Source organism: Neofelis nebulosa, chromosome 3, assembly GCF_028018385.1.
Source record: "Neofelis nebulosa isolate mNeoNeb1 chromosome 3, mNeoNeb1.pri, whole genome shotgun sequence".
Lineage (NCBI taxonomy): Eukaryota > Metazoa > Chordata > Mammalia > Carnivora > Felidae > Neofelis > Neofelis nebulosa.
The window spans coordinates 144,905,433-144,931,132 of NC_080784.1; the positions used below are offsets into that span (position 1 = coordinate 144,905,433).

General features: G+C 43.7%; 1 protein-coding gene across 3 annotated transcripts in view; it reads right to left on the reverse strand.

Moving 5' to 3' along the window:
* The window catches only part of SHROOM3 (shroom family member 3), a 323,421-nt gene that overhangs the window by 189,863 nt on the left and 107,858 nt on the right, over window positions 1-25,700 (reverse strand). For all 3 annotated transcript variants that reach the window (XM_058722187.1, XM_058722185.1, XM_058722188.1), the window contains exon 2: window positions 19,767-19,921. In XM_058722187.1, coding sequence (XP_058578170.1) covers window positions 19,767-19,921 — 155 coding nt within the window. The remainder of the gene's footprint in view (window positions 1-19,766; window positions 19,922-25,700) is intronic.

The window sequence follows — 25,700 nt, forward strand, 5'->3', positions numbered from 1 at the left end:
TGTTACTTTTTATCTCAATAGCCACACTGAGAGCAACTATCCTGTTTGACTCGCTTCTTCCTACATTTTAGGTAGCTCAGAAACTCAAGTAAGATCTGGTAAAACACCCAGATTTCCCCAGAGCATCTGTTCCAAAATTTACATCTGAACTCTCAGATCCAGGATTATGTTCCATGGGCAACCTGCTGAGTTAGCCTCGCGACCTTTCCTCAAATCAATACCTGTTAAGCCATTTTTAACCCACGACTTTAATTTTTGCTTTAGTCATGGTATTATTTTTTTTAATTTTATTTTTAAGTAAAATATTTTAATTGTGGTGAAATTCACATAACATAAAATTTACCATCTTAACTGTCTTTAAGGGTGTGGTTCAGTGGTACAAAGCACAGCCCACCATCCTGTTCAGGATTCCTTTCATCTTATAGAACTGAAGCTCTGTAACCATAAAACAATAACTCCCCAGGCCCCTCTCCCCCACCCTCCAGGCCCTGGCAACCAGCATTCTACTTTCCATATCTATGAATGTGGACTACTGTTCCCATAAGTGGAGCAGACAGTATTTGTCTTTTTGTGCCTGCTCGTTTCATTTAGCAATAACGTCCTCAAGGGTCGTCCACGCTGCAGCATGGAATTTCATCGTCTTTAAGACTGCAAACTCCTTGTTTTTAACTGTAAAATGTTTCCAGTTTCTCTAGCAAGTTAATAAATCAACTAGATGGAGGAGGAGTACTTGTGTGTTTAATAAGACTTTAGGCTTGGATACCAGAAACGAAGGGGGTGATCAAATTTGTTGAAATGCTGAAAGCTGTGGTTCTTCACGGTGCATCAGAATCACCTGGGAAGCTTGGTAAACCACTGGCTGCTAAGCCCAAACCCTAGAACATCGGGTATAGTATAGTAGTATCTAGAGTGGGGCCAAAGACCTCGAATTTCACAAGAGTTCCTGGTCAGTGAACCATGCTTTTGAGAACTGCTGTAACCTATTGGGGGGCGGGGGGGAGGTAAACCTGAAGGATTCCAACACCAAGTATTTGCCACAGTGCAAGAAGGCTACGCCTCCCACCTAAGATAGGAGGCACAGAGCAGAGTAAGAATAGTGAGAAAGTCCAGTCCTTGCAATCCCAGGGTATGTAGAACGTGGCAAGTCAGAACAAAGCTGTGGGGACCACATCTGCTTTCGCCTCTCTGGCCTCAGGGAGAAGATGGCAAGCACAGGAGGTGAGTGAGGGGGATATTTAGGAAGCTGGGGACTCTTGGCTCCATCACTCCCTTTGAGGCTCTAGGGAAAGGTCACTGTGAGGAGTGCCTGCCCCACCTCAATCTAGGCAGACGTGAGATGCCAGCCAGTAGACTTGGAATGAGCGGCTATGAAGGTGTGAGATGATCCTGGCGCAGACCCCTGGGCTGGGCGTTGCTGAGATGGGGGAACTTGGCAGACGCTGTGCCTGAAGCGAATGAGAACACAGCAGACTGAGTCTGCCAGTGGGAGTTGCTAGCAATCTCCAGGGGCAGGGCTCACGCCAGCTCTGAACACAGTGACCGGGAAGACCATGGACACAGCCAAGACACCAGGGGACAGCGTGCTCAAAGACCTGCACTCGTTACTGCCCCAAGCCCTCAGACACCATTTTGGCAAAGCAGCCGGGCAGTTGAAACAAAAGATGACATCTGAGAAAGAGGGCAATGTATGTTAAGAGACTGAGCATTACCTCAAGGGACTATTCCAGCCATTAGACCAGCCTAGCTTCTAATTTGGCTGGGATGAAACTTTGTATTGTTTTGTTTCCTTGCTAACCAGCAGGTATGAGTTTGTGAGGAAGACCAGATTAAGTTCTGACAGAGTAAAGAATCACAGTTTTTAAAAAAATTTTTTAATATTTATTCACTTTTGAGAGAGAGAGAGAGAGAGAGAGAGAGAGAGAGAGAGAGAGAGAGAATCAGCAGGGAAGGGGCAGAGAGAGAGGGGGAGACACAGAATCTGAAAGCAGGCTCCGGGCTCTGAGCTGTCAGCACAGAGCCTGAGGCAGGGCTTGAACCCACCAGCCGTAAGATCATGACCTGAGCTGAAGTAGGAGACTTAACCAACTGAGCCACCCAGGTGCACCAAGAACCGTGTTTGTGTTTTTTTTTTTTTCTTCCTGTATGTCTAAGTTATCATTTGACTAGGGTTGTTAGGTAAAATCAGGGACATACTTTTACTAAAAAATTGTTATCTGAAATTCAAATATAACTGGGCATCCTGCATTTTGATTCACTAAATGTGTCAACCCTGCATGTGAACTACTACGATGTGCATGCATGTGGTTTTTAGAACATCTCCTTCCCCCACTGCTTACTTCAGTCCACAAATCTCAATCATTACATGGTCTCATTATTGCACCACTTGAGGGCAACTGCCAAAGAGTTAAATCCCAATTTGTGAATCCTGGGTTTCAAGCTTGTGTTATTATTTCAGAAACAGTGGAGTAGCAGAGAACTAGCTGAGCATAAAACTCCCCCTGTAGACAATCTACAAAGGGGCAAATTCAACCTGAGACATACCAATGGCTTTCTTTTCACTGTGAAAAGAAACATTCATTTAGATGAATGTCCATCCAAACACGGACATTCACATTTGAATTGTTATAATACACCTGTAAATGATTTCCAAAATTGTGAAATGAGCAAGCATTTCAGCTATTCCGTGAGGATATATGATGTATCCTCTAACCCTCAGCTCCAGGGCACAGTTTCTGGCCACTCCTCAGAGCTGTGTCAGCCACACAGGCTGACATGGCCAAGGTCAGCCTTTTGAGGTTGAGGTCACCTTGGGCCCATGACTTGAAGGCTTCTAATGAGAAGACCCACCTATCTATCCATGGCTCCAGCCAATGTGTCACGGAGATAACATCATATTGATTACCTGCAAAATCACTTTTAAAAATATGAATAATAGTTTTATTACTGCTATTTGGTATTAGGGTAAGATTATATTGTTCTCAAAAGACTTCAGCTGTTCTTAGCCATGTATTTAGGGCTTGGCTCACCTCCAGGAAGGTTCTGAGAAAGGGAGAAAGGGAAAGGTAAGTTCGAATGAGGAACCAGGAAAGAGGTGTGGAGGAACGATTCCTAGGTGAGGAAAAATTTGAGCCAGACAGGGTGGACGTGCAGAGATCAGTGGGTCCTGAAACAAGGAGATTCATTAGGGTGCTGGCAAGAACAGGGCATAAAGACAGATTTCATCTTCTCTAGAAGCTGGATCAGACCTCAGTTGAGTCACTCTGCAATGGATGGAGTTTGCTAGGGCTACGTGTCAGTACTCATAAAGCTAGCACTTAAACCCAGCATTATTTTTCCACCATCTACTATGTGGGAAAGAAGTGATACATGCTCCATGCTCTCTTACAAAATGATGAATGTGCCAACATTTCCATATTAAACAAGTGTCATAACCATTTAAAAATTACAGAACAAGTTGTGATTGGAATCAAGAGGTGGGGTGTGTTGTTTTGGGGGAAAATTAAAATGTTGGGCTGTACTGATTTTTTTTTTTTTTTTAGTTTATTTATTTAGTTTGCGAGAGAGAGAGAGAGGCAGAGAGAGAGGGAGAGAGAGAATCCCAAGCGGGCTCCACACTGTCAGCACAGACTCCAACACAGGGCTCCATCTCATGAACCGTGAGATCATGACCTGAGCCTAATGAAATCAAGTGTCAGACATTTAAGCAACTGAGCCACCCAGACGCCCCTGTATTGATTTCTTAATAACCATAAACCACCCCCCATCACTTCTCCCTTCTTGCTGTGCTGTTTCTCCCATTTCTGTCTTGCCTGGCATGTGAACTTGATCCCATCAAATGAGTTAGACAAGATGGGAAGGTTAATTTATTTAAGGGAATGCGAATCAACACTGCAGGGCAAACAAAAGGCACCAGTGTGCGACTGTCCTTAAAGCAAAACAAATAAAAGCACCAGCAGAATCAAACTGTGGTCACCCAGAGGCCAAAGAATCCACGTTGTTTCAGGGGTTTGAGCAATTACCGAAAACCAGCTCCTCTGAACACCTACTGGCTTAAACGTTGGGGCTCTTGTGTCAGATGGACTGGAGTTCAAATCTACACTTAACCGATGTGCCCCCTTGGCCAGGCTGCACGATGGAAAGTCTGGTTCCTGGCCTATTAAAGTAGCGTAATAATAACACCCATTTCATGGGTTGTTGTAAGAATTAAATGGGAGGATGAAATGCTTGGAACAGTCAGAGCCAACAAGTGAGAGCTTTCTAGAATTTTTAATCTAAAGGCAGCAGGCAAACTCGTAAAGCAGAATTGATTCCTATATCTGATCTGAATTAATCCACATCTTCAGAACCTACTATGAATCTTACAAATGTGACTGCCCAGTTGGTCCAGTTCAACCACCTCATGTAAATTCAGCGTCAAGTGCCCCCACTCTTTTATCCTCTTTCCTGAATTTTGGGATGTTAATCCCAAGAAAATTTAATTCTAATACCACCCACGTCGTCTGCATTTAGGGAACAAGACAGGGGTGTCCATGAATTATTACACAAAAAGAAAAGACCTCTCACTATTGGAGGGCTGTTCCAAAAAGGTTAAGGGTAAGCCAGCCTTTTCAGAACATTTTACAGAAAGGTCTCAAACTTAAATTTGCAACAATATGATGCCTTGTAAACTGACATGTTTGTAAAGAGGAAAAAGGCAAGACAGATTAAATAAAACAAAACAAAATACTGTGGGTCTTAAATTCCTGAACATGAGTTTATTTTTCTGTTCGTTAGTATCTCGTAAAATGACCTGGAGTTTTTGACCTCTGCCCCTGACTTTGAGACAGTGATGGAAAGGGGATGACGAATCAAGAAGCAAAGGTTGAAAGGGCCCTTAATCCAAACACTGCTGGTCTCAGTAGGGATGCTGTTCAATGTTCGTGGGGCTGCAGCTCTGGGACGCACTTACCATGAATTCCCACAGACGAATGTCGGTCCTCACGCCTCACCAAGTCAGTACTGTTTTTATGAAGGTGTCAGATGTGAAACTATGTAAACAGAGTGACACGGAGGCCATTCCTGCCTAGTGACCTGTACCAGAAAGGTCTATTTTTAGAAACTGCCGCAAGCTGCTCTGCCCTTGGAAAGAAGGCAAGCCCCACATTCTTGCTATTTTGGAACATTTCTGTGCATTTGGGTTGTGTTCTGAAATGTTTGTCAAAGAGTAAAGAGAAGAACCATCCTCGATCTCTCAAGCTGAAAATCTGAATTTTGGATTTTACTTATATATCATGGCCAAGAAGGGGCATGAAGCTAGTCTTTTATTCCAAGGAATAACCAGGGGATCCCATCCTTTTGGGTCTTCTGTGGGCTAAAGGGACAAGGGAAGATCATAGGAATGGCCGGCGCAGCAGAGGAAAGCTACCGGCAAAGTTACTTGCAAGTTTGTTAAAAAGCAGGCCTCCCCCGAACCCCTAATCCTGAGAGTCTGATTTAAGGAAGAGTATAGACATTTGCATGTTAAACAGGCAAACAGGTGATTTTGAGGCCCTTAAAGTTCACACTTTGAGGGGTGCCTGGGTGGCTCCATCGGTTAGGCATCCAACTTCAGCTCAGATCACGATCTCGGGGTTTGTGAGTTGGAGGCCCACATCGGGCTCTCTGCTTTCAGCCCAGGGCCAGCTTTGGATGCTCTAGCCCCGGCTCTCTCTGCCCCTCCCCCACTCATGCTGTCTCCCCAAAACAAATAAACATTAAAGTTCACACATTGAGGAAAACCTGCTACAGGAAGAAGATAGGAAAGCATGAAAGATGCTGAAGAGTGAGAAGCGAAAATCATCGAATAAAACATGAACACACCAAGTGATCAGTTCTTTTCTATCAGAAAGGAAAAGCCATACAACTGAGGCAGAGCAGAGCCCTGGCATCGGAGTCATTACGTATGTATGCCCTGACATAGCTGACTTGGTGGTAGAAAACTTGGCTTCTCCTCCTCGGCCTGTGTTTCTAGCCTGGTGACCTAAGGCTGAGTCCTTCCATTTCTGGGGCCGTCAACTTACAGAAAGTAGGCAGCAGTTTCTCCAGAATGACTCTTCTTGGGGGTCAGAAGAGGGCCTCTGCTCGTCCACTCCTATACCAAAGTTCTTCTACGTCTACAGTCACAAGCAGGTCACCTCTTCCCCTTGATTTATTTTCCTGACACATTGATTTCTGTCCAGTTTTGCTTGACTTTCACTGGCAGGAAACACAAGCCCCCATCCATCCTGTGTCCTGCTCTCTCACCTACATCTTCTGGACTCTGGGGCAGAAAAATTGGGCTAAAAGCAGGGAGGAAATCACTTCTCTTTGAAAAAGATGGGGGGGAGGGTGCCTGGGCGGTTCAGTCAGTTAAGCATCCAACTCTTGGTCTCAACTCAGGTCATGATCTCATGGTTTGTGAGATCGAACCCTGAATCAGACTGTGCTGACAGTGTGGAGCCTCCTTGGAATTCTCTCTCTTCCTCTCTCTCTCTCTCTCTCCCTCTCTCTCTCCCCCTCTCTCAGAATAAATAAACTTTTTTAAAAAAGAAAGAAAAGGATGGGAATGCCTCCCTCTAACATGTAGTAAGTAAGCAGCAGGTGCAGCATCTATTGGGTGACTATTCAGTGATTGGATAGGATTGCACCAAACCCAGGGCCACGTACTGTTTTCCTTGGCATATGCTGTCTTTATTATTATAGCCTTAATACAAAGTAGGGACAATTGTCTTCACTTCCCAGAGGAAAAACAAGGGAAGTAAGAGGGGAAAGTCAGTTGGCCCAGAACTCAGAGTTAGGAGTGGGTTGCACGCCGAGGTCGGTCAGATTCAAAGCCAGAACTCTAACCACTGCACAGCACTGCCACTGGAGTAGGGGGCTTGGGGAAGGAATCTAAATCTCCACGTGACAAGGTGGCTGCAAGGCCCGCATTCCAGTGAGGCCGGCAGAGCTGGGGGACAGAGAAAAGCCACCAGAAGCATTCTGAAAGCTGAGTTCCCGGGACCTAACTCACAGGCAAGAGCCCCAGAAGGCTACCTTACTAACAGGAGGCACAGGGGAGTGAATTAGGTCCATCTCGTTTCACAGAGGGGAGACATATCCTTTCAAATACAATCCTTCTTGGGTGGAGGATACAGGTGAAAAGTATGGTCAGTTCAGTGACCGCAGTGGTCAGTTCTTAACCATGAGGGAACAGAGAGAGCAGTGAGGGTGAGCCCAACCTATCCAGTGAACTTTTAATGTAAGAAAAAGGACTACCCTGTCTAACGACATAATTCATAGCAGCCAACATTTATTTATATGGCAACTTACTCTACCAGCAAGGGAGATATTGCCATTACGTCCCTTCTGCAGGCAGCGAAACTAAGGTAGAGGTTAAGGTCCTCAACCAGCAAATGGTAAGTCTGGGATTCAAAGTCACACAAACTGGCTGAGAGCCTGTACTTATAACCACCATGCCACCCAGCTGCTGTTGGGTAGAGTTTTGTTTTCATTTCAGAGATATCCAGTGAGCACATATCATGTGCCAGGAACCATTCCAGGCACTGAAGACACCACACTGAACAAAATCGCTACTAGTATGGAGTTTATATTCTAAAGAAAGGAAGCAGAATGAGTAACTTTGCGAGCGTATGTCTCATAGGTAAAAAAATAAAAAAATATGGGGTGTTAGGGATACAGCAGGAAAGGGGCTGCAATTTTTTAAATTATTTTAAATTATTTAAAAAAAAATTTTTTTTTTATTTTAGAGAGGGTGCAGAGGGGGAGAGAAAGAGAATCCCAAGGCTCCACATTCAGCACAGAGCCCGATGTGGGGCTTGATCCCGTGACCCTGGGATCATGACCTGAGCTGAAATCAAGAGGTAGACACTCAACCAAGTGAGGCACCCAGGTGCCTGGGGCTGCAATTTTTAATTGGCTGTACAGGGAAGGCTGACATTTGAGCAAATACCTAAAGGAAGTGAGGGGGCAAGTCAAAGGGGTATAATAAAAACTTTTTTAACTTATTTTTTTAAATAAATAATTTTTAAAATTATTTTTAAAAAAACCTAAGTGTTGTACCTGGTGGTTCCGTCGAAGAGCAGGCAACTCTTGATCTTGGGGTCATGAGTTCGAGCCCCACGTTGGATTTAGAGATTACTTAACTAAATAAAAACTTTAAAAAAATGATAAAAAACTTAACTAACATGCAGCCACTAGTGAAAAAACAATGATTCTCTTTCACCACTTGCTCCTTTAAGTTATACAGGTGAAGGACAAAAGCTTACGAAAATGTCTCATTCCCGTGACTACACCATGAAATACTGTTTTAGGTGTCCAGGGCTCATGGGCCCTGCTTATTCACAAGTGACAGATAAAAATGGCTGATTCCTAACAGACCCCCTTAAAGAAACATTCCAAAGAATCCTTTTAAAAATACTCCTTAGAGGTGCCTAGGTGGCTCAAATAGTTGACTGTCGGACTTCAGCTCAGGTCATGACCTCACAGTTCACAGGTTCAAGCCCCGCATCAGGCTCTCTGCTGTCAGCATAGAGCCTGCTTTGGATCCTCTGTCCCCCCCTCTCTCTGCCCCTCCCCTGCTTGTGCTATCTCTCTCAAAATAAATAAACTTAAAAAAAATTTTTTTTAATTTTAAAAATGCTCCTTAGATCCACAGTCCTCATGGAAACAATGTAGCAACCTTCCTACATAGACAATAAACACACTAACCAAGCAACCTTCCCCCCAAGGATGGATAATTTTACACCTCCTACCCACTAAGCAAACAACATAAGACAGGAAGTCGGACAGCAGAAAAAAGGGGAGTGGAAATTTTGCATTTTTCAAATGCACTGACAAACTGTTACAGTTGACCCTTAAACATCCCGGGGTTTAGGGGCATTCGCCACTGCACAGTCAAAAATCTGTGCATAACTTTTGACTCCCCAAAAGCTTACCTACTCCTAGCCCACTGTTGACTGGAAGCCTTACTGAGAACAGTCTGTTGACATATTTTGCCCGTTACAGGGATTATAAACTGTATTGCTAAAATAAAGTCAGCTAGAGAAAAGGAAAGGGAATCATAAGGAAGAGAAAATACATGTACAGTGCTGTACTACACTTATTTAAAAAACAAAAAACAAAAAACACTTGCATAAGTGGACCGGAGCAGTTCAAACCCGTGTTGTTCAAGGGTTGACTCTGCTACAACAGCAGTCCTGCAGCTAGTAAGCAGAGAGTGAACCTCTAAACCGTGAGGCAGTTGAACAAACGTTTTAGTAACAGAGGCAAAGGTGCAAAGAGGCTGACCTTAGAGTGGTTATTTTACTAAGGACTAAAAAGTCTCTTCAAGACTGCCACATGCGAGGACTCCGGAGGCAACAGAACCATGAGGAGGTGGTAACAAATACCTATTTGGGGTCACCACCTGAAATAGCAATGGTCAAAGGGGCACCCGGGTGGCTCCGTCCGTGGAGCGTCTGACTTTGGCTCAGGTCATGATCTCCGGGTTCGTGGGTTCAAGCCCTGCCTTAGGCTTGCTGCTGTCAGCCTGTCAGTGCAGAGCCCACTTTGGATCCCGAGGGGTCATCTCAACTCAGCCAGACCCAGGGGTTTCTCTGCCTTTTGAAGGCTAAGAGTCTGCATAGGCTCTTAGTGCTTCAAAACCTGTATTTTAAGCCTCTTCCCGGGACTTTAGTAGGACACCTGTGATCTTAGAGCCATGATAATTAAATAAGACATAAAAATATATCATCTGGAAGGAAAGTGGACAGTAAAACAGTGGAATTACCCAGAACAGGACAAAACTGCCAGGACCTTCCAAGCTTGGATTTCCCTTTGAGGACACATGTAGTGTATTTAACAATGGGTGGCATTTGACAATTCTTTCTGGAAACCATTTCTCTACCCATCACTCCCAAGAAGTGTGGGATTTGTGCTAAGGCTATACAAAGTGTGGTTTAAAAAAAAAAAACAAAAAAACAGGGACTGACAAAATAAGTGAATATCCCATGAAGACAGATAGATGCTCACATGCTCGTTCAACTCTACTACCTCTTGACATTGTCTTCATGGAGCATGTCCCATTAGATCGAGTAAGTTCAATGGCACTGAGCAAGCCATCTTTCTTTCGTTGTTTGTCTCCTGGGGGCACCATCCAGAAACGACATGTAGACTGAACGTGGCAACTGTGGCATGATGGGTATGGTTTTACCCGTTCAGAACAGCTGGATGGCCCCCACACCTGCTGGCAAAAATGAGCTCCCGACTCAATGGCATGTGGTAACAGCTCAGGCCACAGACATTCACGGGCGGGGGCCGGGGCGAATCGCAGAACAAGTGCTGCCCAGGGACAACCCCTCCCCTGCCCCCACGCCCACTTATCAGTAGCAACATCCCTTAATGAGCTTTTAAAGAAAATTCCACCTCCATATAGCAGCAATGAGAAACAGGTCTCACAGAAATGCAAGAACAGGAGCCACTGGTGGGGTGGCCCTTCCCCGGCAGACCTCTCTAGACCTTAGACAGTCCTGAAATCTCTGAAGCAGGGGTCTTTGTGTTTGCTCTTCAGTTCCCTGTGTGAACAAGGCTCTGGTCCACTCTTGCCTCCCCTGATCTGTTTCCTGATTCTCCTCCTGCTACTATCCTAATGTCCCCTTCCACTCTGTGGGTCTTTCTTCCACCTCTCAGTTCCTGCCTCCTTGTTGTTTCCCTTTATCACTTTGACTTACAGCTTAAACTGGTGGTTCTCAAACTTTGCACAACGGAATCACCCAGGCAGCTTTAAAAATGCTCGATGCGGGGCGCCTGGGTGGCTCAGTCGGTTAAGCCTCCGACTTCAGCTCGGGTCACGATCTCACGGTCCGTGAGTTCGAGCCCCGCGTCGGGCTCTGGGCTGATGGCTCAGAGCCTGGAGCCTGCTTCCAATTCTGTGTCTCCCTCTCTCTCTGCCCCTCCCCCGTTCATGCTCTGTCTCTCTCTGTCTCAAAAATAAATAAACGTTAAAAAAAAAAAATTTAAAAAAAAATGCTCGATGCTAGGTTACACCCTATACCAATTCAATTAGAACTCTAGGGGTGGGACCCGGGCATTGGTTTGTTTTTTTATTAACTTCCTATATAAATCCCAACGTGTAGCCAAGTTTGACAAGGAGCAGCTTTAAGCCATTTTGGATCAGGGGTGCAGATTTACAAACATTTGGTTCATATTCTAAATCGGAATCACCCAGACCTATCTGTTCTAGCTGATAAACCCACATTTGGAACCGGGGGAAAGGATGCCACCATAACTTCTGAGTGATCTCAGAACTCAGACTTCATATCCTTCATAAAGGCTCAGATGGATATTTGAGTGCCATTCTTTAATAGTTGGGCATGGAGTGATGACTCCCGCTTGGAATACATTTGTTCAAAGTCAAGCCATGTTATCCCAGGAATGAAACCGGGTCTTTCATCATCAAACCTCCTTCGTTGGGAAGCGGTACGGCATTCCTTTGCATGCGGCTAATGTTCAGCGCATAGCCAGTGAGCATATGTAATCCACTGAATAAAAATAGTGGTTATCATTATGGGCTACAGGAAAAAAAAAATGTCCCTTTTCTCATTACAGTAAGGGAGTCTTATTGTGCACTCTTAGGAAACCTAATAATGTGTTACATGAATTTTCCATGGGAAGGAACAACTGGTTAGGAAATCAAATACTATACTTCTAGACAGTGACATTCAAACCTAGGACTCCAGGGGAGCCAAAAACTGCTCTGAGTATGGTCCCAGCAGGATTGAAATACCTCCTCAAAGCATACTGAGCAAATTCCCATGATGCCAGGCCTCTTGGAAAAGTTTCTGGGGGTCGAAGGCCACTGCAGCTGCCTCCTTCCCCTCCTCTCCACCACTTGCTCAAGTGGAAAAAATGTTTCAAGGGTAAGTTACCACAGTTCTCAGTTATACTGGTTTCCCCTCTGGGGAAGTCTAACCCTGGGTCCCAAGACGGGATGCGGACTATACTGCAGCTTGGGGGTTTGTATTCACATCCAGCTATGTGCCAGCCCTTTGCTCAAATTAAGAACTGAAAAGGGTGAAAGAGCCAGAAGGACAAGTGAAGTAATGGTGAGGGTCATTGGGCGTGGGATGGGCGTGGGGCGGCGACAAGAGGGGCATCACAAGTGCTGGGGGGGAGGTGGGGGTGGGAGGTATCATATGGAAGACATGGAAAGCTTCCAAGACAGACGGCACAAGAGTGATACCGCCTGCCATCCTGGCCGCCACTATAGCTGCATGGTCTCCTGAGAGGGCATGGGTGTAACACACCCCCTTCTTACACTTCCACAGAGGACTCAGCCGCAGAGCACAGCATGGAGCCCTTTTTCACGTCTTGAGAGGCAAATCTTGGGACTTGCACACACATCTTTCTCATCTGGCTTCTGTGTCCAGGTAAGGTGGAGGAAGGCCCCTGTGTTGTGCACAGAGGCAAGCACCTGGAGCTCCAAGAACAGTTTTGCAACGGTCTCTAAAAAGATCATTGCTCCTTTTCTAATCGTCCTCAACTCCTCCTGCCTGCCCACTTGCGAGTTATCTTTTGACATCCTAATTTTCCCAAAGGCCACATGCTGTGCCGCCTAGAGAACATTACATCTTCAAATTGTTCAGCCTGTGCCACGTGTGCTTATATAACCTAAGCATTTAATTCGGTGGAACAAAGATGCACAGGCAGATGAAAGTCACTTCCTAGAAAGCCCAGTCTGCAGCCTGAGGGTCCTTTCCTGTAGTTCAGCCTCCCGCCAGTGAGCCACAACTGCTGACTTGTTTTAGAATCAGAACTCTTTTTACATAAGTTCTTCAGGAAAGATGGTCTTAAAAAAAAAAAAAAAAAATCCCATTCTGAACTTGCGCCTTGTTGACACTGTCCTTTAAAATTAAATTTCCTTCTAGCAAAACAGTTATAATCAGAATCTTTAAAATTCATAGATTCTCATTTGCACGAATAAATCAAATCAGTGCATTAAATAGAAAAATCGGGGCGCCTGGATGGCTCAGTTGGTTGAGTGTCTGACTTCAACTCAGGTCATGATCTCCGCTTTGTGAATTCGAATCCCATGTCAGGGTCACTGCTGTCAGCGTGGAGCCCACTTCAGATCCTTTGTCTCCCTCTCTTTCTCCGCCTCCTCCCCCGCGTTTGCCCTCTCCCCCGCCACCTCAAAAATAATTAAACATTAAAAAAAATAGATCAAAACAGAATGCAGTCAGGTAAATTTTCATGAGCTGGAACTGTATAATATATACTGTACAAAATCATGGAATAATGATTGGACATTTTATTACAGTGAAGCATTTTCAAATATACTGTCTTATTTTACCCTTCTAGCAACTGAGTAGGGAAGACATTATTATTGTTCTCCATTTTAAGAAGCAACTTAATCTCAGAGAGATTGATTTGTGCCCATGATACCATGGGAGATTGGAATCCAAGTGATAGGGACTCCCCTTTGGCATGCACCTGAGAGTATGCTGGCATACTCTGGTTGAGAGATTGTCAATTTATAAGGACAAAACAGAGGCTGTTTACGTTCTAGAAAAGTTCAACCCATCCTTCAAACTTTGTTGCTTTGAAAATAGGGACTTCTGTACTTTTTAAAGCTCTTAATAAATTCTTTCCTTAAACTACCTTTAAAAAGTTAAAAAGAGACATCAGATGGTTAATCAGAGTAAGTTGCTTTAAGAATATAGACGCTTTTTAAGGGAACAGACTCAGGCAGGTAGTAGGGAGGGGAGGGGAGATAGCAAAATAGTGTGAAGGAAGAAGGGAATGGAGAGTGATCATATCCCAAGAAATTATTTTCTTTTGTAAATAATAACCATGAGTTGAAAAAGGAACTTGTTTGCAAAATCCTTTTCTTTTTTTTTTAATTAATAGTTAATAGAGCTCATTTTTTTTGTATCCTTTAAGACTCTTGGAGCATCTGGATGGCTCAGTTGGTTGAGTGCCCAACACTTGATTTTGGCTCAGGTCACAGTCCCAGATCCTAGGGTCATGGGATTGAGCCCCACATTGGGCTCCACACTGAGCATGGAGCCTGCTTAAGATTCTCTCTCTCTCTTCTTTCACTTTCCCTCTGCCCCTCTCCCCCCTCTTGCGTGCATTCTCTCTCTGAAATAAATAATAATAATGATAATAATAAAACAAAAAGGCCTTAAAATGCATTCTGTTCATTACCAGATACTTCTTTTGAGATCACTGACTTGCAAATCCTAAATGAGCTATATCTCACAACTCAATCTAGACACGAAAAAGAATTCTGTGTCACAGAAATCTGACACAGAGGTAGCAAGTGTGTGAGCCACCCATCCCATTCCATTCCAATAATGTCATCTCACCCGTTTATAAAAAGAACTATTCTGCTAACCCTCAGATATGTGGGATGGGTTTGGGGGACGGGGGGAGTGTGGGCCTGAGGGCTGTGGTGAACTTAATTCCATCCCCATTTTTGTTAGAGGGAGGAAGCAACTCTATTTTTTTTAAATGTTTATTTGTGTGAGAGAGAGAGAGAGACAGAGTGTGAGCAGGGGAGGGGCAGAGAGAGAGGGAGACACAGAATCTGAAGCAGGCTCCAGGCTCCAAGCTGTCAGCAGAGAGCTTGACGCGGGGCTCGAACTCACAAACGGTGAAATCATGACCTGAGCTAAAGTCAGAGGCTCAATCGACTAAGCCACCCAGGTGCCCCGAGGGAGGAAGCAACTCTAAAGCAACAAATGGTTTTACTTCCAGAGGCTGATGAAGAACCTGGGTGCACAAAGCAGTGACGTGAGGCCCCATGACCTGTGTTCTCAGAGACCAAGCTTCTCACTTAGGCTGCTAGCATTTGGCCTCGGGCAAGTCACTACACATCTTTGGATGCAGTTGTGTCATTTCTTCCTCTAGGCAGAGCCATGGACCGAAAGTAACAAAACCTAGATTCTCACTTTGGCCCCACTACACCAGGCAGTTCACATATTCTATTTTTTTTTTTAATTTTTTTTAACATTTATTTATTTTTGAGACAGAGAGAGACAGAGCATGAATGGGGGAGGGTCAGAGAGAGGGAGACACAGAATCTGAAACAGGCTCCAGGCTCTGAGCTGTCAGCACAGAGCCCGACACGGGGCTCAAACTCACGGACCGCGAGATCATGACGCGAGCCGAAGTCAGCCGCTCAACCGACTGAGCCACCCAGGCGCCCCAAACATATTCTATGCAGATGCTTATGTTTTTCTGCTAATTCAACCCCCCTTTCTCCTTTGTCCCTCTTTTTCAGTAAAATGTGATCGACTCCTGCTTCTCACATATACACATATAGTCGGTCAAAACAACAACAACAAAAACAACAACAACAAAACATTCCCTTCCAACACCATCAATTCATAGAATCATGAATGGGGAGAGAAAATGCTTATTCAAATTTCCAGAAATTCTGGGAAGGTTTGGGAGTAAGATTTCATTCTGAAAAAGGGCTCACTTTTCCCCACCCTTCCCTTACTGTTCTGAATCAGGAATACTGCCTCCTATGCGCAGAAGGAAATGGTCCTCTTATTAAGTGGGACCTCCAATCACATGCTATGTTCTAGAGATTAGAGTAGACTTCTCACAAGAGGTAATTTACTTAACAAATATGCATTATATTTCCAGGAGAGCTCATGCTTTAATCACCATGCTATGTACTGCATATACATATCTCTCATTTAAACCTCACAACCTTCAGATAGATTAAATGACTTGCCCAGGGTCACAGAGCTAGTACCTAATGCCATCAGACTTCATATCCAGGCAGCCTCAAACCTTCATCATCATCTCATGCATCCTCTCAGAAAGAATGAGTCTGACTTTCATGTGGCTACCCTCAGGAATGTTAAACCTGAAGATCTTTTCCTTTGTTTCCACTTTAACAGTTAACTTGGCTCTAAGACTTGTATTTTACGTATATCTGTCAAATAAAGTCTCTATTGATTTGAAAGAGGGTTTGGAGTATTGACTCTTATTTGTGTACATGTCTGCTTTCCTAATTTAAATGCTCTGCATTCCACAAAGGTTTTCCTTCTTCAGTTTTCCTTCAGCTATTTTGGAAGGTCTTTTCTTGGGCCCCCTTCTTACTTTATCATTTTTTTCCCATTTATCCATCACTAGCTGTAGACCTTCCCTCTTTATATACCCAGCACCCAATACATTCTCTGCCCCTGAAGCAAGCACACTGCCCCTTCACTCCCTGTTCCTGGAGGACTGACTCTGCCTTCTTCATGGGTCAGCAGATCTTGTAAGGTCTTTGACTCACAACTCACTCGAGACTGCATTTCTCTTGTCACTGTAGCCTTTAAAGAAGGTGTTTCTACGTTTGATTGTTTCTGCTCACCGGGTAAGACACCCTCAAAACGTATATAAACACCACTTCTCTGCTCAACATTCTTGGCATTTTTATGATGGATGTGAGCTGTTGCCCTCAACTATCCAAACCTAACTTGAATGGAAAAAGAGGCAGGTACAGTTAGAGCTGCTGATATGTAAATTTTCACTACACAAATGATTTCTCTATAAAACAGAGCCTCCAGTTATGTTTCCAGGAAGCCACCTCAAACTTTTTTAAATGTACAGAGATCACTCAGGAAAAGAAGGAAATTTAATAAATGATATATGCAAGTCACTCTATCATGAATGAATAGAAGGAAATGAAATCTCAGGACATGACAGGTGACTAGGTAGAAAGGCAAGACTTCTCAAGAAAATGACAGCTCTACTCAAGACAAAGTCAGATTGATCCAGAGCAAAGGGGTTTGCATTTACCCAGTTCTCTGAAAGGTCACGGAGGAATGTCCATCCATGTCTACCAAAGCATGTTTATAATCTCCATCTCTAAGTATGTGTGAGAAGTAAAGACAGCCTCCTTTTCCTTAAACTCTGAGAGTTCAACTATAAAAATCGACACATAATAGATGAGATAAGACATATTCAAAAGACATCTGAGAGACGAAATGTTTCCCACACCAGAAGCAGGGAATGCAAGGACTCTCCAGTAACCTTATCGATCACATTAGCATATCTAAAGAAAGAATGTGTCAATCAGAAAGGGGATTTGGTGTGGAGGCACAGGGAAGAAATGAGACTGGAGAGCAGGGCTTAGGCAGCATGACTCCCTGCCGTCCAGAGGGGAAAGTGTCCCCACTCACCAGCGCGAGCATCTGGGCCACCTGGCAGATGAGTCCCTAGTAGAAGCTGGGCCATCTGGCCATCAGAGCAGATGTCAGCACTTGCTGGGGTCCCAGAGCCTGTACCTTCACCCTGACAGAGATCACTGTGCAACCATCTCACCTCACCATGGTCAGACTTCTTAGTTTTCCTGTCAAATAAAGTACTGGCTCTTGGACCACTTGGGATACTTGTTTCACTTAGAGTCATCTTTTGCAAAATGAGTTAATACATTAACATTGTGGTATGCATCCTTCGATTTCTCGTGAGTTTGGATAACATAAATTAACATTCCTAAATTTCACGAACTCCTGGGCACTGTCATGACCAGTTCTGTACCTGTAAGGCTGGTGACCAACCCCTTAATGATAGTAAATTCACCAAGGGAATAAAGGAGGTTGGGGGTGGGGGGGGGGGAGGGGGAAGGGAGGAGTGGTAAGGAGGGCTTCTTGATAACCAGGCAATCAGCATATTTGGCAATATGGCAATTCTCTTCCATTTTGCCACATGCCCCTCTAACCCAATCCAGAATAATAATGATCAAATGTTGCATACCTACTATGTACTCATTACTCTATTCATTAAGTCCACATAATGTGCTTTTGTGGCAAGAATTTCTATTTCTATTTTATAAATGAAAAAATTGAGGCTTAGAGAGGCCCAAGGTCATGCAGCTTGCAAATGACAAGGCCAGATTTCAGCCCTGAGACTGGTTCCTGTTCTGCTAGAATACATAATTCAAATCTCATGGCATCATCCACTGGAAGGCAGAACAGGAGGCCAGCATGACTACTTTTCATAGCAAAAAACAGAGCAGCCTTCTCCAGAAGTTAATCTATCCCTAGAGTCCCATCAAAACAAATCAAGCCTATGGATTCCGCTATTGGTCCTAAACAGATAGAATGCCAGGGTTCTAAAGTTGGGCTTTGGGTTTCAATGCCAAAGCAAGTTCAAAACCTTCAACACTCTTCTGAACACATGGAACAGGCCTCATGGTTCTGAGTCTTCCTATGCATCCGTTTGAGAAATCAGCCATCATGTTTGGGATGACTGCTTTTGCTTTACTCAAATCATGACCTGTAAGGAATTAGCCTATGCCTACACTTAGCCAATAATAATGTAAAGAGCAGCAGCATCTGTTGCAACCATGTTATTACCATGAGTATGGAGAGTATTTAATTTCACCTTTCCAATCACCCTATAAAGTAGATTTTTTAATCTCCACTTAAAGATGTGGAAACTGAATCTTCAATGAGGTTAACTAAGTTGCCCAAGGTCACACAGCTAGATGACAGCCCTGGGAATTTGAACCTGGGCCTGATCTAACTCTGTGCTTTGAGCCACTCTACATCCCTGGCCACCAGAGAAGCAATGGCTACTTAGATGGTCCTGAAGAAAAACCAAACACAGCCCAGACTGAAGACTAACATAGTGAGACCACACCCAGGGCTGTGTTTTTGTGGTTGGGAGTTGCTGCTCTATTCCCCTATGCAAGGGCTCAGTCAGTAAAGTTTGGAAAATGAATGAATGTAGGAGTGAATGGTCCCATAAGAGGGTCTCTTATGAGTGATGAAAAGATTAGGTAACTTTTCACATCCTGAAAACAGTGTAGCATGATGAATGACTCCTAGAGTTCCAGCCAACTTGAACATTCTCAAATATCATAACATATAGTTGCCATATGAGGCTGCCAAAACCTGATTAGTGAAGAAATATCCAAATAAGCAAAACGTGCAGGCATAGGGCTTAATAGGACAAGGTAATGACTCGCAAGTGGTGCAGTGAAGCAGAACCAGGGGCATTTGGAGTCTCTTCTGGTTCTTCCACTTATCAGCTCTGCTGCCTTCAGTAATTTAGGTAACCTCTTGCCTGTAAGTGGGGCTAGTGATGGCTATCTCACCAGATTCTTATGAGGTTAAATGAGCTAACGTACGTAAAACACCGTAGTAGCCCTTGGTTTGTAACAGTGCTAAAAAAATTCTTTAACCCCTATCCCTTTTTATAAATACTTCCCTCCACCAAGATGCTGGCTTCCCAGGAGTGGGAAACATCTCATTTTAAGGCATTATAACCAATCACAACCCATACCTTTTCCAAGAAAAGAGCCACCACAATTGCAAACAGGAAAACAAGACAACACAAACAAAAGAAGGAATTTGCTTGTTTTGATGACTGCCGTGGTATAGGTGAGGCTAGTGGAATGGCACCTAAAGCTCCAAGCTAACTGCTTCCTCTAGTTCCAAAATGAGACAAGGCTTCATAGCGCTCTGACCACCTCGGGGATTAGAGTCACCTTTCATTACACCTAGAAATTTAGGAAGTACTGTGAGGCAGAACTCTACCAAGCCAATACCTGCTGGGAAAGCCAGTGTTTGAAAAGAAAGTGGTATCTGAAATGTCTTTACTCAACTTCCTCCTCACATGCCACAAGATGGGCATGGAAAAAACCAGGGCGGGTGCGGGGGCGGTAAACGGGGTGGAGGCAGGGAGGCATAAGGATCCACACAGGGAGGTTTAAAAAACAAGGTAGTGAACCCAGCTCTTCCAGGGAGGTGGGTCAGGGTGGGGGCACCGGCTCAGCCTACCTGCGTACCAGCAGCCTGAGGGTCTTGTAGGATCCTTTCACCAGGGAAACGGCCTCCCTCCTGGAGCTGCTCAACACAACCTCGTTGATGTGCACCACCTCGTCCCCAGCCCGCAGCTTGGAGCTCACCGAGTCAGCTTTGCCCCCTTCTTCGATCTGCTCAGAGAGAAGAGAGAACCATATGTAAGCTGCCCCAGGCCCTGCTGGACTTCTGCAGAGCAGACAGACCGGTTATGACCACGCCCCACTGGTAGCCAACCCGAGGGTATGGGGGGGAGAAGGTAGGGATTGCCTCCTGTTTTCCACACCCTCTAGCACCCAGCACCCTGCCTGCCCACAGAGGGCGCTCGGAAACATTAGCAAAGGGGTGAAACTAGTTTCCATCCAAAAGCAGCCATCCCATTCCGCTCTTGATCCCCACCCCTTTCCAGCTTCAACTCCCGAAGTCCACTCAAAACAACTGTTTTGTTCCTTTACAAGTTGAGTTCTTCTTACCTCGTTTTTTAATCTAAAATTATAATTCAGTGGATAAGTAAGCTGTGGTACACCCAGATAATGGAGTGTTACTTAGCACTAAAAAGAAATGAGCTATCAAGCCATGGAAAAACATGGAGGAAACTTAAATGCATATTACTAAGCAAAAGAAGCCAAACTGAAAGGCTACATACTGCATAATTCCAACTACATGACCTTCCAGAAGGGAAAAACTATGGGAACAGTAGAAAGATCAGTGGTTGCCTGGATTAGGGGGAAGGGAGGGATGAGTAAGTTTAAGGCAATGAAACTACTCTGTGTGAGAGTAGACAGGTTGATAACATGACATTATACCATAGATGTGTAACACCAAGATTGAACCCTAGTGTAAGCTCTAGACTTTGGGGGATAACGATGAGTCATTATAGTTTCACCGACTAACAAATGTACCACCCTGGCAAGGGGATGTTGATAATGGGGGATGCTATCCAAGGGAGGGGGAACAGGAGGTATATGGGAACTTTACTCCACTCAATTTTGCTGTGAACCAAAAACGGCTGTAATAAATGAAATCTATAAAAATGTTATAATTCATTCAACAAAGGGATTCAACACTGGCTTTATGCAAGAAATTGTTCTAGGTGCTAAGGGTGTAACAGTGGACAAAACAGAAACCCTTGCTCTTCTGGTGGTTAGGGTAGAAGTGGGGAGGCAAACCCTAAACATAAAAAACAAGTAACTGATGTAGTACATTAGAAGTTGATGATGTCTTTTGGAAACTAACAGAGCAAAATAATTGCTCGGTCCAGTCATCAGATGCCAATGGATGCTTGTGGAATGTCCATAATGATGAAAGAGATTTAAAAAAGGAAAAAATAAAAGAAAACAAAAAACACATAAACAAAACCTGACCCATATTTTATCTCTTTTCAATAATTACTCACTAGAATTGCCCACATTTTCATAAACCTTCAATCGGTCTTAATATATATAAAATGGACCAAATTCCTATACTGAATTTGTAAGTATGGCCCTTGCTGGCCTTTGTTTTTAATTATTAATATATGCTAAAACCGATGCTTTAACTAACTTAAAATGATATTCATGAGTTTACTCTTAAATCACATGTTCATTAATTTATTAGAAAGGATGAAAATAAGAAAGCACATAAGAGGAGAAGGGACAGTGAGTCATCCCCCTGCTCCCTCCATGTTACTCTCTAAAGGTAACCACTGTTTACAGTTTAGTTTATAAATTTCATTTCTTTTTCTTTTTTCTACAAAAATAATATCACACTACCCATACCTCCTCCATCATCTTTTGGCACTTAACAGAGAGGCATTAAAGTGAGGTGGTTAAGAGTTTGAAGAGTCAAACAGAGACCTTGAGTAAGGGGAAGTCACTTACTCTAAGCTTCAGATTGATCATCTGCGAAATGAGAGACAACAATAATACCCACCCCAGAAAGCTGCAGTGAGGACTAATGAGATAAGCCACATGAATGGGTTAACACAGACCCTGGCCTATGGTAAGATTTAAAAAGTGGTAGCTATTATTTTCATAATTCATATAGCATGAAGATCTTTCCATTCATAAAATATTCTACTGTAACATCATGGTGTGAATGTAACCCAGTGTATGCCGCCGTCCCCTCTTGATCATTTCCTCCTGCCTTTCTCCCTTTCTCATCCTACTAAACTTCCCTGTCAACCTTCTGTAAATGTGCTTTTTTCCAAGCACATTGGGCATGCTCTAAACACAAGGTTACACCAGCGGTTCGGTGTAGCAGTTCAGTTTTGCTTCTTGGAAATCCAACTTAGATCGCTCTCCACACCTGTAGCACCCTTGAGCCACCTATGAAAACTGCATTATGCCATTGTTATTAAGAGCTGGTGCGCTGGAACCAGAGAGCGTGGTTCTATCCCTGGCTGTGCGACTTTGAGCAGCTTATTTAACTTTATTGTACCCCAGTTTCCTCCTTCGTACGAAAATCATGCTCTTCGCAGAGACTGTCATGAGGAGTAAGTGAGTTCCTCATTTACTGATAAAGCAAGTAAAGTGCTTAAGCCCGGCACACAGCATGTATTCACTGAAGGTTACCTCTAATTTCTACCCATCCTTTGAGGTCATGCTCAAATCCTGTCTCCTCAAAGCTTTTCCAGATCTCCCATCCATACCACCCAATTCCCTTACCCTTGCAATCTGTCCTTTAAGAAGTAACTCCGTTTTCCCCCATTTTTAGAGAATCAGATGAGTAAAGTAATACACAAACTGTGAAGTGGCATCCAAATAGTTTATTATGTTTACACCACTTTCACATGCTGCTTGTGGTTTTCACGCCCTGTCTTCCTGATTGCAGAGCGCTGTCTACCTGTGCCTGTTCCCTGCCCACAGCCCCAGCTCACCCCCCACTGGAGCTGTGAACTCTTTGAAGGTGGGAACCGTGGTTCCATCTTCACTTGTGCCTCCTTTACCTCCCCAGAGCCTGGCACGTAGGACCCCTCCAGAAATATCGATTCATCCAACAAGTACCTACTGAGCATCTACTGAGTGCCAGGTATGGAGCTAAAGGCTGTGGGTACAATGATGAGCACCACAGACACAGTCCTGCTCAAGTTATGGTTTGTGGAGCCAAATCCTCCCTGTATGATTTGCCAGCATTTTCAATAAAATGAGAATGAAACAAGGCCGAGGAAATGATTGATTTCTTACAAGAAAGGATGTCAAGGAAGCCCATTTGTATATTTTACATTATATCCATCTTGTGACTGATTTATGTGAAAGCAAACAGGAGGGATAAGGTCATAAAGAGTTTCCCTGTCATTCACTGCTCTCACCAACTATATTTATGACCCTCTGTATTTACAGAGAACTTCTCATAATCTCTTCACTTGGCGCAGAAATTTGAGGTTTAAAATGCTCACTTTTTAAAAGTCAATCAATATAATTATTTATAAGATTGAGAAAAAGTGGAGGTTGGGATGACTTTTTGAAATGATATTTATTTATCAAACCTAAGTTGGGCACTTTGATTCTCTTATACTTTGTCAAATTTCTCCATACTCTTTCTTTGTGATTCATGCTATCTTGGGGCTTTAATTATTACCAGGGATGACTTCAATATCATAATGACATAACACTAATTATTTTTTTCTTTAATATTTTTTAACGTTTATTTATTTTTTTTGAGACAGAGAGAGACAGAGCATGAACAGGGGAGGGTCAGAGAGAGAGGGAGACACAGAATCTGAAACAGGCTCCAGGCTCTGAGCTGTCAGCACAGAGCCCGACGCGGGGCTCCAACTCACGGACCGCGAGATCATGACCTGAGCCGAAGTCGGCCGCTTAACCGACTGAGCCACCCAGGCGCCCCAATACTAATTATTATTAATGTAATGACAATTATATTAATCTTTTACATAAGTCCCTATCCTGTGTTTTCAGTTTCTCTTTTCCTCTTCCCCCTTTTCCCCCCAAATACCCCTCCTTCATTACAAAACTTCTCTTCAACCCAGACAGAATCTCTGTCCTCTAAATGATTTCTACCTGTCTTAAAACAACCCACAATCCCAACCTTTGCTGGGGGGATTTCTGATTATGACCTTCTTCTAGGTTTTAAACTCCTTGAGATCAGAAACTTAGTGAACATATTCATTCACAAATATTTTGTGAGCAGCTCTCTTGTGTCAGACACTGTTCTAGGACTGGAGAAACATCGATGAAGGAAACAGTAGTCTCTCCTTTGCTGAGTTTACATTCTAGTATATATTTTTTTTTTTTAATTTTTTTTCAACGTTTTTTATTTATTTTTGGGACAGAGAGAGACAGAGCATGAACGGGGGAGGGGCAGAGAGAGAGAGGGAGACACAGAATCGGAAACAGGCTCCAGGCTCCGAGCCATCAGCCCAGAGCCTGACGCGGGGCTCGAACTCACGGACCGCGAGATCGTGACCTGGCTGAAGTCGGACGCTTAACCGACTGCGCCACCCAGGCGCCCCCATTCTAGTATATTTTTAATTTATTGCATACCTTTGTATGAAACAACACACACATGCACTGAGGTAGGTCAGAGAACCTGCAGGGAGGAAAACAAGGCTGGATTCTTTGTGTTCTTAGGGTGCTGAAATTTGCCCATGTAAAGAACTCTCTCTGGGAGGTCAGGCAATTTCTGGGGAATCAGGGGAGCCCTGGGAGGTTTGCTTTGTGCTAGGATACATCCAGGGGCTCTACTCCAAAAGGTAGAGATCCAGTAGGACACGTGAGGCCTTGAATTGAGCCAGTGGGCACAAAGTGTAGCCCCCTGGTCTAATTTGTTTCAGCTGACCAGATTAAGGGCCGCTCTCCTGTTGTGAACACTCAGGACGCCCATATTCCCCTCTCCTCCTTTGCTGCTACGGGCCCTTTCGCTGACTTTCTTTTTGGTACCATCACTGTCTGTGGATATTCTGTTTGTTGACCACTCAGGTAATTGAGTGGTTGCCAAGAAAGGTGAAACTATTGACTAAAACCAGGCTGTGAATTACCTTAATCTATATTGTTGTCTCCATTTACTATCAGGAACGATAAATTGAGATACTGAGGTACTTTGGCTGATGCACCGGCAATCATATAATTGATTTCAATGTTCTGAGGCTAACTAAATGCATAAATCTTAAGTTGATGTCAATTATTCACACAGTTTATCTAAAATAACTATTATGACTTTAGAAAAACATTTACAAAAGGTTTAACAATAATTTTCCTGAACTATTCATCAAAGAGGATTATACTTCTTCTAACTCCAAGCCCTGCTGATACTGTCTGTCAACAAGACCAAGTGAAAAATGAAGCTTATTATTTTAAACCTTTGGACCAATACTTGAGCAGCTAAAAAGGTCACTGGCATTGTTTGTCCAATTTCACCTGCCGAGAACTTACTTATTCCAAGAATGTGATTGTCAACAGGTTAAATGACTTCAGATAATACACCATGTACAGCTGGTGGGAAATCCCTAGGCTAACAAAGTAGGGAGAAGGTGAGCATACCCCTGGAAAATTAGCATACCGTTTTCTTTCTCAAATCCTAAATGGGTCCACATCGACAGGATTAAGTTGATTTTTCTTTGTCGACCATGTGAGGGATTGGCTTTTGAATTATTTATAATCTTTCACGTTGCTGTAAATTTAGCACCTGAAATAGTGCCTGCACATAATGATGATTGATAAACACTTGTTAAACAAATGTGAAGGGGCTGGCTTTAAAGAAAAAAATACAGGACTGCACGATACGTAATATGATAGAAATATATTCAAAATACAGGTATGGGCAGAAATGCAGGAGTTCAGTGTGCCAGGGTCAGTAGCTGGATCTCCTTCTCTCTCCCTTAACCCCTCTAGCCCAGGCTAAATGAAGAAAAGGGACACTGTCAATTTGCTGGTGTTAATTTTTTTTAATGTTTATTTTTGAGAGAGAGTGAAAGAG